The sequence below is a fragment of the Mastigoproctus giganteus genome, chromosome 4, assembly GCF_048544385.1.
Source record: "Mastigoproctus giganteus isolate SK-2022 chromosome 4, ASM4854438v1, whole genome shotgun sequence".
Taxonomy (NCBI): domain Eukaryota; kingdom Metazoa; phylum Arthropoda; class Arachnida; order Uropygi; family Thelyphonidae; genus Mastigoproctus; species Mastigoproctus giganteus.
Genome location: NC_143578.1, coordinates 159,817,372 through 159,831,394, shown reverse-complemented (window position 1 = coordinate 159,831,394; position 14,023 = coordinate 159,817,372). Strand labels below are relative to the sequence as shown.

The window sequence follows — 14,023 nt, the reverse complement described above, 5'->3', positions numbered from 1 at the left end:
ACAGGAGATGTGCAAATGTGATCCCAATTCACAAAGGAGGATCAAAGGCTGACACAAGTAATTATAAACCTGTGAGTTTAACTTCTGTTTCAGGAAAATTAATGGAGGCACTGGTTAAAGAAGCACTGCAGGATCGTCTAGACAAGACTTCAGTTATAGCTTGGACACAGCATGGTTTTGTTAAGGGGAAGTCTTGGCTGACCAATTTGATTGGATACGATGATGCAGTCACAAAAGAACTGGATGCAGGGAATAACTTTGATATTATATACTTGGATCTTAGAAAGGCTTTTGATTCTGTTGCACATGGAAGACTGCTGCACAAATTGGAGCAGTGTGACATTGGAGCTAAATTGCTTCTATGGATAAAGGGGTGGTTGAGGGGGAGAAGACAGAGTGGTAATCAATGGACACTGCTCATCGTGGACTAATGTTATTAGTGGAGTCGCTCAGGGTTCAGTGTTGGGTCCATTATTGTTTTCTGTATTTATAAATGATATTGATGATGGTATATCAAGCTTAATGTCCAAGTTTGCAGATGATACGAAGGTTGGCAGGGTTGTCAAGGACACTACTGACACTATGCTGCTGCAACAGGATCTGGAAAGGTTGAGCAGATGGGCCGAGAGGTGGCAAATGAAGTTTAACATTGACAAATGTAAATTACTACACATGGGAAACAGCAACCCCAGAGCAACGTATCAACTCTATGGTACTACACTGACAGTGGTAGAGAATGAAAGGGACTTGGGGGTGGTTGTGCAGACAGATATGAAGTTCTCTGAGCAGTGCAGACGAGCTGCAAGAGTAGCTCGTGGTGTATTGTCAATAATATATAGGAATTTTTCTAGCAGGGATAAGGAGGTGATTATTCGCTTGTATAAGGCAATGGTCAGACCACACCTAGAGTACTGTATACAAGTCTAGAGGCCTAATTTCAAGAAGGATGTAGAGCTGCTGGAATGAGTACAGAGAAGGGCAACAAGATTTTTGAATGGAACAAAGGGGTGCTCTTACGAAGAAAGGCTTAAGTTTTGCAAATTACAGTGTCTGGAGACTAGGCACTTGCCAGGTGATCTGATTGGGGTGTATAAAGCCTTGAATGATTTGAGCATTCTGAATGCTGATGGGATTCTTCCTCTTGCTCAGAATAATTGCCTGAGAGGGCATAAATTCAAATTTAGGAAAGACAGTTGTAGGACAGATGTGCAGAAGTTTACCTTTAGCCAGCAGATCGTTGATTGCTGGACAAACTTCCATCTGTCGTTGTAGAAGTTGATAGCTTAAACAGATTCAAGGCAGAACTAGACAAACATTTGGAGCGAGTGGATAAGTGAAATTTCTTTTTTTCTTTTTTTTTTTTTTTTTTCCGACTGATGCTATATAAGCTTGCTTTCTTGCATCATTAGCCCTTTCAAATGCTAATGCTAATATATAGGTTAATATTTAGAACAGGGTGCATACTCCAGTCTATTCTGTTTAACTGTTTTTTTTTATTTTGTTTTAGTTGACTAATGTTCGTCTAGTGAAAAAAGGTTAGGTTAGTTTATGCCCTCTAATTCGGGACAGATTCAAGTGGAAAACAGTGTCCATAATCTTTAGTGTCTGGTATCATATATGGTCACAATTTTTTCATTTGAATCCTTCCTGAATTAGTGGTGTAAACTAACATAACCTTTTTTCACTAGCTGAATATTAGTTTGTTAAAGAAAACAAACCACAGTTCACCGGCACAACAGTTCACCAAAGTTTAACCAAATGGAGTGGAGTGCACACCCTGTTATAATGATTAACCATTATATATATAAAGAATCTTTCTTTCCTATCATTTTATAACCAAACTTTTAAGGTTAGGTTTGGAAATATAAGGAAACCTTTTCCTGTTATTTCCTAACCAAACCTTTAAAGTTAGATAAGGAAAAACCTTTTCCTTAATAAGGAAACATTTTTCTGTTATTTTGTAATCTAACATTTAAGGTCAGGTTAGTAATATAAGGAAACCTTTTCCTATTATTTCCTAACCAAACCTTTAAAGTTAGGTAAGGAAAAACCTTTTCCTTAATAAGGAAACATTTTTCTATTATTTTGTAATCTAACATTTAAGGTCAGGTTAGTAAATATAATGAAAAATAAAGAAACGTTTTCCTTTTTTTCACACACCAGTCATTACATTGCATGCAACCATTACATGCAAACCAATAATTTGACTGTATGATATTATCGTCTGTTATGTGAATGCACCAATCATTACCTCGTCTGTCATGCCTACTTGTCAATCAATATATCGTTCCTCACTTCTGCTCCGGACCAACACACACACACACACACACACTCTCTCTCTCTCTCTCTCTCTCTCTCTCTCTCTCTCTCTCTCTCTCTCTCTCTCGGTGCCTCCGTATCCACGTTGGCAGGAGCAACAGTGTGTAGCACACGCTACTTGATTAAACCGGGGTTTGAGCCCGTGACCACCAAATATGGAGAATGCGGAAAGTGCAGGGAATGACCATCACATATCCCCGGAGCAATATGGCCTTAGTTGCTAATGCTCCTAAACACAAAAAAATAACAACAAAATCTCACTCTTTCTCTCTCTCTCTGTTTACTGACCCAGCAGTACTAAAGTGCAGTAGTGGCAAACCAGTTTGTTCAGTTAGTTTGCTGTGGTTCTCGTGTTGACTTTCTTTACCTTAGCCAAAAAAAAAATAAAAAGCATTCCATAAAAAATCAAATTCTATAAAGAACCTGGCAATTTGGCTGCACCCATTAATTCCACACATGTATTGGTAATGCCTGCAACCATGAAGTCATGGTTGCAGGCATTGCCACTAATGGATTGTCTGAACCAGCTTAAACATCCCCATACCATCAAAGAGTCTCAACTAAACTTCATGGTTGGTATGACACACTACAACAAGAGGCATTCGCCAAACTACATTCACACCTAAATACATATAATGGAACAAAACAGTGTGTGTTGGGGGGGGGGGAGGATTTCCTACTCCATAATTCCTTCTGTTCTTGAGTCTGTAAATGTCTGGACTGACATTTCAATAGATTGTCATTCCAGACATTCACACATTAGTTCACTCTAAACATTAGTTCACACTGGTAATCGTGATATATGATATTGAGTTTATGCACAACTGGCCTACTTTTGGACTCAAGGCTGTGCAATTTCTTAGGCCTGGCTGACATACTAATGGGTATTGATGTAGTATGTAGTACCTTGGACATGCTTCATGATGTTTTTCATAGACAACAAGTGTGAAGCAGGAGCTGCACTCTGTGTTATGTCAGCTGTGCTCTGAGCTTGGGCTGTTCAGGTTTTCTTTTTTTTTTTTATAGTTATTAATCTTCTTTCCATCCATATTAAATTTGGGGGGTTCAGACAAAATACAGCTGCACACCTAAAAAGGTTACTAATGTGACATGTGACATCCAACAGTATTCCACACTAAAAGTGTGTATAGTTCTTATTTACCAACTGTACTGGCTTATAACATACTGCCACTGCACAGGCAGACTTTTTAAATTTATATTGGTGTTTATGTTGGCTGATATAATATTCATATATGGATATTTAAATGCTTTTGTTCTAATAATGTAAAATAAAGTACTCTATCTGATAATAAATCTAATAAGAAATAAGTGCAAAACAGAATCACTTCAAATGATGGGGTCCTTATGCACTTGGCCCAGGTGCTAGGCAAATTTTATTATGATTATTGTTTATTTAAATTCAAAACAAAACAGTTACAAGAAACTGTTACTCATTTGGATTTCAGTTTATTGTCTTATTTGGTATGATTTGCCTCTGATTTCCTATTATGAATCAGTTCAGAATAAGCAGAATATTGTTTGAATAAAATAAGTTAGTTATAGAATAAGAATAAAATAAAATAAAATAAGAATAAAATAAGAATAATATTTTATTAACTTATAAAATAAGTCCTAAAATAAGTCCTTATAAAATCCTAATATTTTCCCCCATTCTATTTCAGTATATAATTAATTTAAATGATTTAAAAAAAAAAAAAATATATATATATATATATATATATATATATATATATATTTTTTTTTTTTTTTTTAATGAATGTAAATAACATAAATTAAAATTTGTTTAGGATCACAGCATCCTGTTTTGATTACCCAGACTTGTTTGGCTATGCAGAATGAGTCTTCTTATTGCATTGAAGATTCACTTCCAGCACTTAAAGAAAGTCTTAAAGTTTCTTTTCTAGAAATCCTGAAATCCCCTTCTAGGTAAGAGAAATTTTTGTCTATGATGTGAATGCAATTTTTTGGCTTTAATGTTAATCTTATGAGGGATGCTGCTGATAGCTTTTTATGAGATATTCTGTCTCAAAGTAGTTTAGCCATTTGGTGAGCTACTGTTGAAAAAGCCCAGTTCCTTACATCACTATTATCAGAGAAACAGTAAATTTATTGTGCAAAAAGGATAGGTGGAATAGGGCCACGGTGTTTGCCGGCGACAAAAGTTGAAGACATTGTAGAGCAGATATCATCTATTAAGGGCACAAAATGTGATATCATTGTACACATTGGCACTAATGACATTAAGAGTAGATTTACTTAGGTACAATACAAAGCAATGTTGAGGAAAAGTCTGAGTGAGAATTGAATTTGCAAGTGTCTGCAATTCTGCCAATGCATGATAGGAGGGAATATGTGATGAGAGCCTTGTCGATCAATTCAGCCCTGGAGAAATTGTGCATAGCTCATGGGATAGAATTTTTCTCAGTGTGGTCTGTGCTTGTTAACAGGAGAGATTGCTTCTACAGGGATGGGATACACTTAAATAAAAGGGGTGCAAGAATATTTGCTGATGCTATTGAGCAAGCAGTACTAAAATTGGGAGGATTCACAGAATAACAGATTAATAGTAGCTGTAGGCAGAGGTGGAAGTGATTCTTGCACTGCTTCTATTGGAATGTCCAAGCAGCAGCCTGGAAAGCAAGTTGCTGAGGATTTCAGGAACTGTTGGGAGTCATCATGAAACAAGTATATACATGGGCTATGTTAGGGTAACTAAGAGTAAGAACAGGTACATGTATACTTGCATGTACACCAATGCTAGGAGTATAGTTAATAAATTTGATGAATTTGAAGTGTTGGTCAAGTCATCAAAAGCCGACATTGTGGGTATATCAGAAATGTAGTGTCACTCAGATTGATGTCACCTGACATGGATGATGTCACCCTTATGGGATGCAGAATTTGAATATAAGGAGTAAAATGTGTACAGAAAGGACAGAGAGGATAAGATGTGGGGCACTACTCTTAGTTAAGAAGCAAATAAAATCTAAGGCAGTGCATTCATCGATATGGCCAGTACATTGAGTCAGTTTGGTGTAATATAAGCACTGGGAAAACAAAAATGAGAGGAGGTGGAGTGTTGTATAGGCCAAGTGACTGTGATGAGTACATTTACTCATCACAGTCATTTGATACAATCAGGTCTTATGTCATATGCCCTCTAGAATGAACATAAAGCAAGGTACTGCGGATTTCAAGGCCTTCTGTGGGTCATCATGAAACAAGGATGGGCTGAGTGAGGATAACTAAAAGTAAGAACAGGTGCATTTATACTTGCATGTAGAACAATGATGGAAGCATTGTAAATAAATTGCTCTTAGTTAAGAAGCAAATAAAATCTAAGGCAATGCATCCAGTTAACATGGGTGTCCAGTCTAATGTTGATCGGTTTGGTGTGATATAAGCACTGGGAAAACAAAAATGAAAGTAGGAGTGTATTATAGGCTGATGACTGTGATGACTACAATGACCAGCTGTACAGAAAAATGAGTAGGCCATTAAATCAGAATGTCTTATAATTTGAATTTAACTTTCCAGATATTGGCTGCAACTCAGGATTGGTCTCTTTCACACACACACACACACACACACACACACACACACACACACACACACACACACACACTAGCAAGACATTAGCATTAGCATTAGCATTAGTAGAGGCATTTGATGCAAGAAAGCAAGCTTATGCAGCATCAGCCAAAAAAAAAAAAAAAAAAAAAGTAACATAAATAAATAAAAATAACCACTTCCACTTCACCCCTCTGTTCATTCGAAATACCTGTCCAGCTGAGCCTTAAACTTATTTAGGCTATCAACTTCCACGACAAGGGATGGAAGTCTGTTCCACCCACCAACCACCCGCTGGCTAAAGGCAAATTTCCGCACATCTATCCTACATCTGTCTTTCCTCAATTTGAATTTATGCCCTCTCAGGTGATTTTTCTGAGCTAGAGGAAGAATCCCATCAGCATTGAGCATGCTCAAACCATTCAAGGCTTTGTACACCTCTATCAGATCACCCCGCTGGTGCCTAGTTTCCAGACACTGTAATTTGCAAAACTTAAGCCTTTCTTCGTAAGAGAACCCCTTTGTCCCATTCACCAATCTAGTTGCCCTTCTCTGTACTCGTTCCAGCAGCTCTACATCCTTCCTGAAATGAGGCCTCCAGGCCTGTATACAGTACTCTAGGTGTGGCCTGACCATTGCCTTATACAAGGGAATAATCACCTCCTTATCCCTGCTAGAAAAATTCCTATATATCATTGACAATACACCATGAGCTACTCTTGCAGCTCGTCTGCACTGCTCAGAGAACTTCATATCTGCCTGCACCACCACCCCCAGGTCCCCTTCATTCTCTACCACTGTCAGTGTAGTACCACAGAGTTGATATGTTGCTCTGGGGTTGCTGTTTCCCATATGTAGTACTTTACATTTGTCAATGTTAAACTTCATTTGCCACCTCGAAGCCCATCTGCTCAACCTTTCCAAATCCTGTTGCAGCAGCATAGTGTCAGTAGTGTCCTTGACAACCCTGCCAACCTTCGTATCGTCTGCAAACTTGGACATTAAGCCTGATATACCATCATCAATATCATTTATAAATACAGAAAACAATAAAGGCCCCAATACTGAACCCTGAGGGACTCCACTAATAACATTAGTCCACGATGAGCAGTGTCCATTGATTACCACTCTCTGTCTTCTCCCCCTCAACCATCCCTTTATCCATAGCAGCAACTTGCCTCCAATGCCACACTGCTCCAATTTGTGCAGCAGTCTTCCATGTGCAACAGTATCAAAAGCCTTTCTAAGATCCAAGTATATAATATCAAAGTTATTCCCTGCATCCAGTTCTTTTGTGACTGCATCATAGTATCCAATCAAATTGGTCAGGCAAGACTTCCCCTTAACAAAACCATGCTGTGTCCTAGCTATAACTGAAGTCTTGTCTAGATGATCCTGCAGTGCTTCTTTCACCAGTGCCTCCATTAATTTTCCGGGAACAGAAGTTAAACTCACAGGTCTATAATTACTTGTGTCAGCCTTTGATCCCCCTTTGTGAATTGGGGTCACATTTGCACATCTCCAGTCAATGGGTACCTCCCCTGAGTCCAAGGAAGCTCTCATAATTATGGCTAAGGGTTTGCTTACCTCCTTTGCTGCCTCCTTTAATATAACTGGATAGATCCCATCCACCGCAGGTGCCTTTCTTGTGTTTTCTACAGCCATCCAAAATCCAATACTACTCTTGATTTGATTATCACCATTGATAATCATGTAATACGATGAATAATGCATTTATGTATCAAAGTGTATTGATGCGGGGTTTACTTAAACTTGTAAAATTCCATCTAGAGTAAAGGTGGGGTTTGATTTTGTGAAGCAAACTGCAGTGGTCTCAGTTTTTACATTCTATACAGTGGCACCAACTCATGATGTTACCATCAGCAAATTCTAAATGGAAAGCATTCAAGGAAATAATCATAGAAGCTACTAGGCTTTTCATACCAACTATGAAATACCTTTTAAGGCTTAGACCTAAATGGATCTCAGATGAACTAATGAGACTCATTGTGGAGAAGAAAAATGCATGGGACGTATATAAATTATCAGGTGATATAGAAGCCTGTGGTAGATATAAACTTATTTGCAGTCAAGTCACAAAGGATGTTAGGCAAGCTAAGGCATATTATGAGAAATCTTTGGCAAAGGATAAAAGGAAAAATATCAGACTTCTTTTATAATGTAATCACTAGAAGGAAGGAAGGAAGGGGATAAATCACATAGGTTCACTTCCTATCAATTGCTCTACTGTTGAAGGTCCTGCTCAGTTTGCTGACAAGATAAGTACTTTGTATTTACATTCAACCATGAGTTGAATGTAAATACAAAGACCAATTTGATTGGATACTGTGATGCAGTAACAAAGGAACTGGATGCAAAAATTGATTTTGATATCATATATAGTGGGGCTCCAACATCCAATGGTAATTTGTTTCACAAAACCCATTGTATGTTGAAAATATGTATGTTGTAAGTTGAAGCCAGTAATACATTGATTTCCTGTAATTCATTCTAAACTTTTGGCAGGCCATCCCAACGGCACATAAAGTAGGTATTTTTTATATGTTACTTGATTTTGATTTTTACATTAAAAATGAGTGTTTTATAAAGATTATTGGTGAAGGTAAAGAAAACCTGCATGAGACGCATGCAAAGGTTCGATGAAATTTACCAGTAAAAGTACTTTGCCGTAATGGCATTTGTATTGTTGCTCACTCAGTAAACAGACAGTGGGTGTTATTGGTCAGTAGTAGAAATTGAATCCCATGGGAGATTTAAACCCTCATGAAGTGGAGGGGATAACCTGACCTTTTTTCTTTAGAATCACTGGTGGACCAGCGGATAAATTGTTTATTAAGAAAAGAAAAAAAGGCAAAGGAAGCCCATATGAGAAGCACGGCAAACATCAAAAAAGTTTACCAGTGAAACTACATTACGAACAGTTTTTACGACGCCAGAACTTTCAATATGACTCTGTTCGTGATTCAATTAGTGATTCTAAAGAAAAAAGGTCAGGTTACCACCTCCACTTTGGGAGGGTTTCAAGCTCCCATGGGATTCAACTTCTATTCCAGACCAATAACACCCACCGTTTGTTTAGCAAGTGAGCAACAATACAAATGCCGTTACTGCAAAGTACTTTATCGGTAAATTTTCATTGAACTTTTGCATGCTTCTCGAGCAGGCTTTCTTTACCTTAGCCAGATTATTTAATAAATAGTTATAAAACATCTTAAAATAAAAAAAATATAATAATAATAAATTAGCATTTACCTTAGACTTAAAGTGCAGGGCTGATGAAATCAATAGTGATGTATTTGGTGGTGGGATTAGATCAGAGGTCAGGTGTCTTTTCAGTCTTTTGCTGCTACTGGCAAAGAAACTGTCCAAAGTGGACTGTTTCTGACAACTTTTTTGTAGCTTCCTGAAGTAAGAAATGACTTCTTCTTCCATTTTTCACATCATGAGTTCAGTGTTTTCAATGTTGGAGCATTTTTTACCACTTCTCTTAAATGCTCCCATAAAGAATCCGCATCCTCTTTGTCAACCTCCAGACCCATTGATTTACCAAGAGTGACAATATCATTTATCAAAGCACCATCACCTTCAAATCGTCAAAGTTATGGATGATTAAAGGCCAAATGTTTTTCCAGGCTGAATTTAAGCATCTGGTGAAAGCATCATTCCAAGAACTTATGATTAGCCTCACACAGTACAGGATGTTGTACTTCAACCTCCAAAAATCTTTGAGAGTGAGAGCAATTTCAACAGAGGTCGCTGCAAAGCAACTTGCGAACATTTACTCGGTATAGATTTTCTTGAAGTTTGCAATCACTTGCTGGAAGAAGAGGAGTGGTGTTGGGTGGCAAAAATTTGACTTGCTTGAAGTCAAATTGTGCCTCAAGAGATTGAACAAGGTCGGGATCATGGCCTGGCCAGCAGGAGCAGTGCCTTCGCAGGAAGCTTATTTTTCTCAAGATAACTCTTCACTGAAGGACAGAAAACTTTAAGTGCCCATTCATTGAAGACATATCTTGTAACCCGGCCTTCTTATTCCTGTACCAAAACACTTCCAGCATGTGTTTGTTGATGTTTTGTTTAAATACTCTGGGTATGTTAGAGTGATGCACCAACAAAGGCTTCAGCTTAAAATCTCCAGAGATATTGGCAACCAATGGGAGAGTGAGCCTATCTTCCATAGGCTTGTGTCCAGGTAAACTAGCCTCATCCTTAGTGATGAACGTTCTCCTGGGAATTCACTTTCAGTCGAGGCCTGTTTCGTATAATTGACAAAAAAATACACTCTGCTTACACACTGGACAAACAGAAGATAAAGAAATTGTTTGAAGTACTCTAACACAGGGGAATGTTGCATTGAACAATAACAGAAAAATGCTAATTGGTTGAGAATAATCATGCGAATGATGTTCCACATCTAAAAATTTCCACCAATGCATCATTCCATCTATATCAGAAACCCACCAGTTCCTGCAAATATCATCAGTCTTAAAGTAAAAGATTGTATGGAAGGTAAATCGGTTCCTGAGAATATCGGATGTTGATGTCGTCGGAAGTTGAGGCCCCAGTGTACTTGGATTTTAGGAAATCTTTTAATACTGTTGCACCTAATAGACTGCTGTACAAAATGGGGCAATGTGGTATTAAGGGCAAGTTACTGCTATGGATAAAGGGATGGGCCGAAGTTGAGAAGACAGCATTGTTATGTTCTATATTTATTAATGATATTGATGCAGTTATATCAGCTTTAATGTCTGTCTTGTTGGTTTTTCCCCGCATTCATCCTGAAAGAGTTCTTCGACGTATTCTGTCCATCTGTTCATAACTTTGCCTTTTTCCATGATTACTGTTCCATCCTTCACTTTTATTTAGCCGACACTGGACAGATCTTATATCACACCAAGTCCTTGATCTTCCTGTACATAGTAGCTGGTTCTGAGCATTCATATTTTTCAATCTCTTGGCACTGCTCATTTAACCATGCTTCTTTTGCCTCTTTACATTCCTTCTTAATTTCCTTGTCCATCTTCTGATATTCTTTGCTGCATCTTGGAAAAATCTGTTGCCTTTGCCTAATCAAGCTTAGGATTTTGCTCATCCTCCATTGATTTTTACTTTTCCTTTCTTTCTTTGGAATGATCTCACATGCTGTGTTGGTCAAAGCTTCCTTCAGTGCATGCCATTTGCTGTTTCCTGCATTTGCAAGTATCTCATACCTGCCTCTGACCGTCTCAGCATATGCATTCCTGATGCCATCATCTTTCTGCAATAGATCAAATTGAAAACATTCTGTTCTTGTGCTTTGTTTCAGTTTTTTCAGCTTGACAAGGAGTTTGTCTACTACTGGAAGGATAGCATTCCTAAAGCATTTATTTATAGTGATATAGTCTATTTGATTTCTTACATTGTCTTCTGAACTTTTCCATGTCCAGGTGCCTTGGATGTTCTTTAAACCAAGAGTTGGTAATCATTTGTTGATTTATCTTGCACCACTGTGCCCAGATTTTGCCTCTTTCATTTTGATTTCACAATCCATATCTTCCTATCACGTCTCCATCTGGCTCACTTCCTACTCATTTCTGATCTACCGTACCTAATTTACTTTCTGCTACTCCTACAACAATCTTTTTAAACCTTTTCCATCTCTTCTGCACTTCTTTTTCCTCTGCATCCACTATCTCCCTGTCAGCTGTCTCTCTGAAATCTCCTGCTATTGCTGTTTTTCAGTACATTTAAATTCCATTTCCTTCTTTTTCTCGAACCCCTTATTCTCTGAGCGTAATCTTCATTTTCATCGCTACCAAATTATGGTCAGAATCAGCATCTGTACCCGGATAGCTATGCAAATTCTTCACTGCATTCCTATACCCTTTGTTGACTAAAACATAGTCGATTTGGTACCTGTCAGCATCCCTTGTCTTCTCCTGTCTGAACCATGTGTGTGATGTTAACATGTCTTCTTTTGTGAAATTTTAACATCTTCTTGCCCCTCTCATTCCTTCTCCCAAGTCCATACTTCCCCAGGAACAGCATTTCAGTTTCCCATCACAGTGATCAAGTATCTGCCATTCTCCAGTTCTTTCTCCATTATTTCCTCAATCTGTTCATATACCTCATCGACTTCATCCTCAGTATGGTTGCTTGCAGGGCTGACGCAAGTGGGTAAGCTAGGTAAGCATCGCTTATGGGCAGCAGTTCAGGAGGGCGGCAACTTTTTTTGACATATACAAGTCCGACCTCTGTTTAACGAACTTCTTTATAACTAAATTTTCTATTTGATAATATTTTTTGAATTCCCCTTAGTAATTATATTTAAAAATGTTTCTGTAGAACAAAGAAAATTTCCATATAACAAACGGATTGCGAGAGAGAGACTTAACTGGGAACGCATTGTTCTCACATCTGGTCTTCAGGCAATTGAAGCAATTAGTTTGGCTCTTAATTTGTTAGGCAGTTGTTTGGCTCTTAATTTGTTAGGCAGTTATTTGGCTCCTAATTCGTGCTACTAAGCACGAATTAAGAGCCAAAGCATTTTACTGCGGGGTGTCACGTACCCTCACAATATGTCGGAGCTGAAATGAAGAAAAAGAAATGGGGAAAACGGCATTTTTTTAAAACAGATGACAAAAATTAACACCACATACAACCATTGATCCTTCTCAGCCATACAGTACTAGACACTTTCATGTGCATAAACAATGAGAATTGCTCATGCACGTCAACAGAAATGCTCCTTTTATTTCTTTCTTTCTTTCTTTCTTTTTTTTTTTTTTTTTTTTTGTTTTGGGGGCTGCTGTCCCCACACCCTGCTAATATAAAGATAACCTAATATTAACAACTCATACACTTACTGCAAAAAACATCAAATTGTTAAGAAACAACTTGAAAAAAAAACAAAAAGGAAAACCTTACCTCATCACTCCTCGCATGCTGGCTGGTACACTTCATCAAACATCCACACTGAAAACACTTATGTTCCGAAGGTAACAGATTCACACTCATACACCATTCAATTATACTCTTACATCCATCCTTTTGCAAAGGAATAACACACAATAACCGAGGCAGCAGAGCAGCACAACTACAACTAAACAACAGCTCAATAATTTTGCATTTGACGCTAAAATCAGAATCGAATTTGCATCCAATCAAGCAATAAGAAACGCTAAATGAGGTAAATTATGCATTTCCAAAAATCATCCAATCACAGAACTCAACTGGACAGTCACTCCTTTTTTCCCCCACGCCCGCAACAGAGACACCATGTTCTGTAGTCCAACCAGAATAAGATACAGTGAATATCAATATCATACGATTTTTAGCAAGGCAATGTACAGCATTCAGGGGATCTTCAAAAGAATTATATGAAAATGACGATGATAACTTTTTAAAACTTATTGAAACAATTGCTAAATTTGATTCAGTTATTGCAGAATACCTTCCCCGTATTCAGAAATCAGAATTAGCATTAACATTAGCAAAGGCACATGATGCAAGAAAGCAAGCTTATGTAGCATCAGCCAAAAAAAACACCCTTATTTCACCCATCCACTAGCTCCAAATATTTGTCAAGTTCTGCCTTGAACCTATTTAAGCTATCAACTTCTAAAATGACAGATGTAAGTTTGTTCCAGCAATCAACCGCCCGCTGGCTAAAGGCAAACTTCTGCACATCTATCCTACAACTGTGTTTCCTCAATTTGAATTTATGCCCTCTCAGGCAATTATTCTGAGCATGAGGAAGAATCCCATCAGCATTGAGCATGCTCAAACCATTCAACGCTTTTACACCTCAATCATATCATCTCGTAGGTGCCTAGTCTCCAGACACTGTAATTTGCAAAACTTAAGCCTTTCTTCGTAAGAGCAACCCTTTATTTCATTCATTAATCTTGTTGCCCTTCTCTGTACTTATTCCAACAGTTCTACATCCTTCTGAAAATGAGGCCTCCAGACCTGTATACAGTACTCAAGGTGTGCTCTGACCATTGCCTTTTACAAGGGGATAATCACCTCCTTATCCCTGCTAGAAAAAAAAAATCCTAGATATCATTGACAAGACACCATGAGCTACTCTTGCAGACCGTCTACACTT

General features: G+C 38.0%; 1 protein-coding gene across 2 annotated transcripts in view; it reads left to right on the top strand.

Moving 5' to 3' along the window:
* The window catches only part of LOC150087143 (mitochondrial mRNA pseudouridine synthase RPUSD3-like), a 170,476-nt gene that overhangs the window by 45,845 nt on the left and 110,608 nt on the right, over positions 1-14,023 (top strand). For both annotated transcript variants that reach the window (XM_090371846.1, XM_090371847.1), the window contains exon 4: positions 4,128-4,266. In XM_090371846.1, coding sequence (XP_090227972.1) covers positions 4,128-4,266 — 139 coding nt within the window. The remainder of the gene's footprint in view (positions 1-4,127; positions 4,267-14,023) is intronic.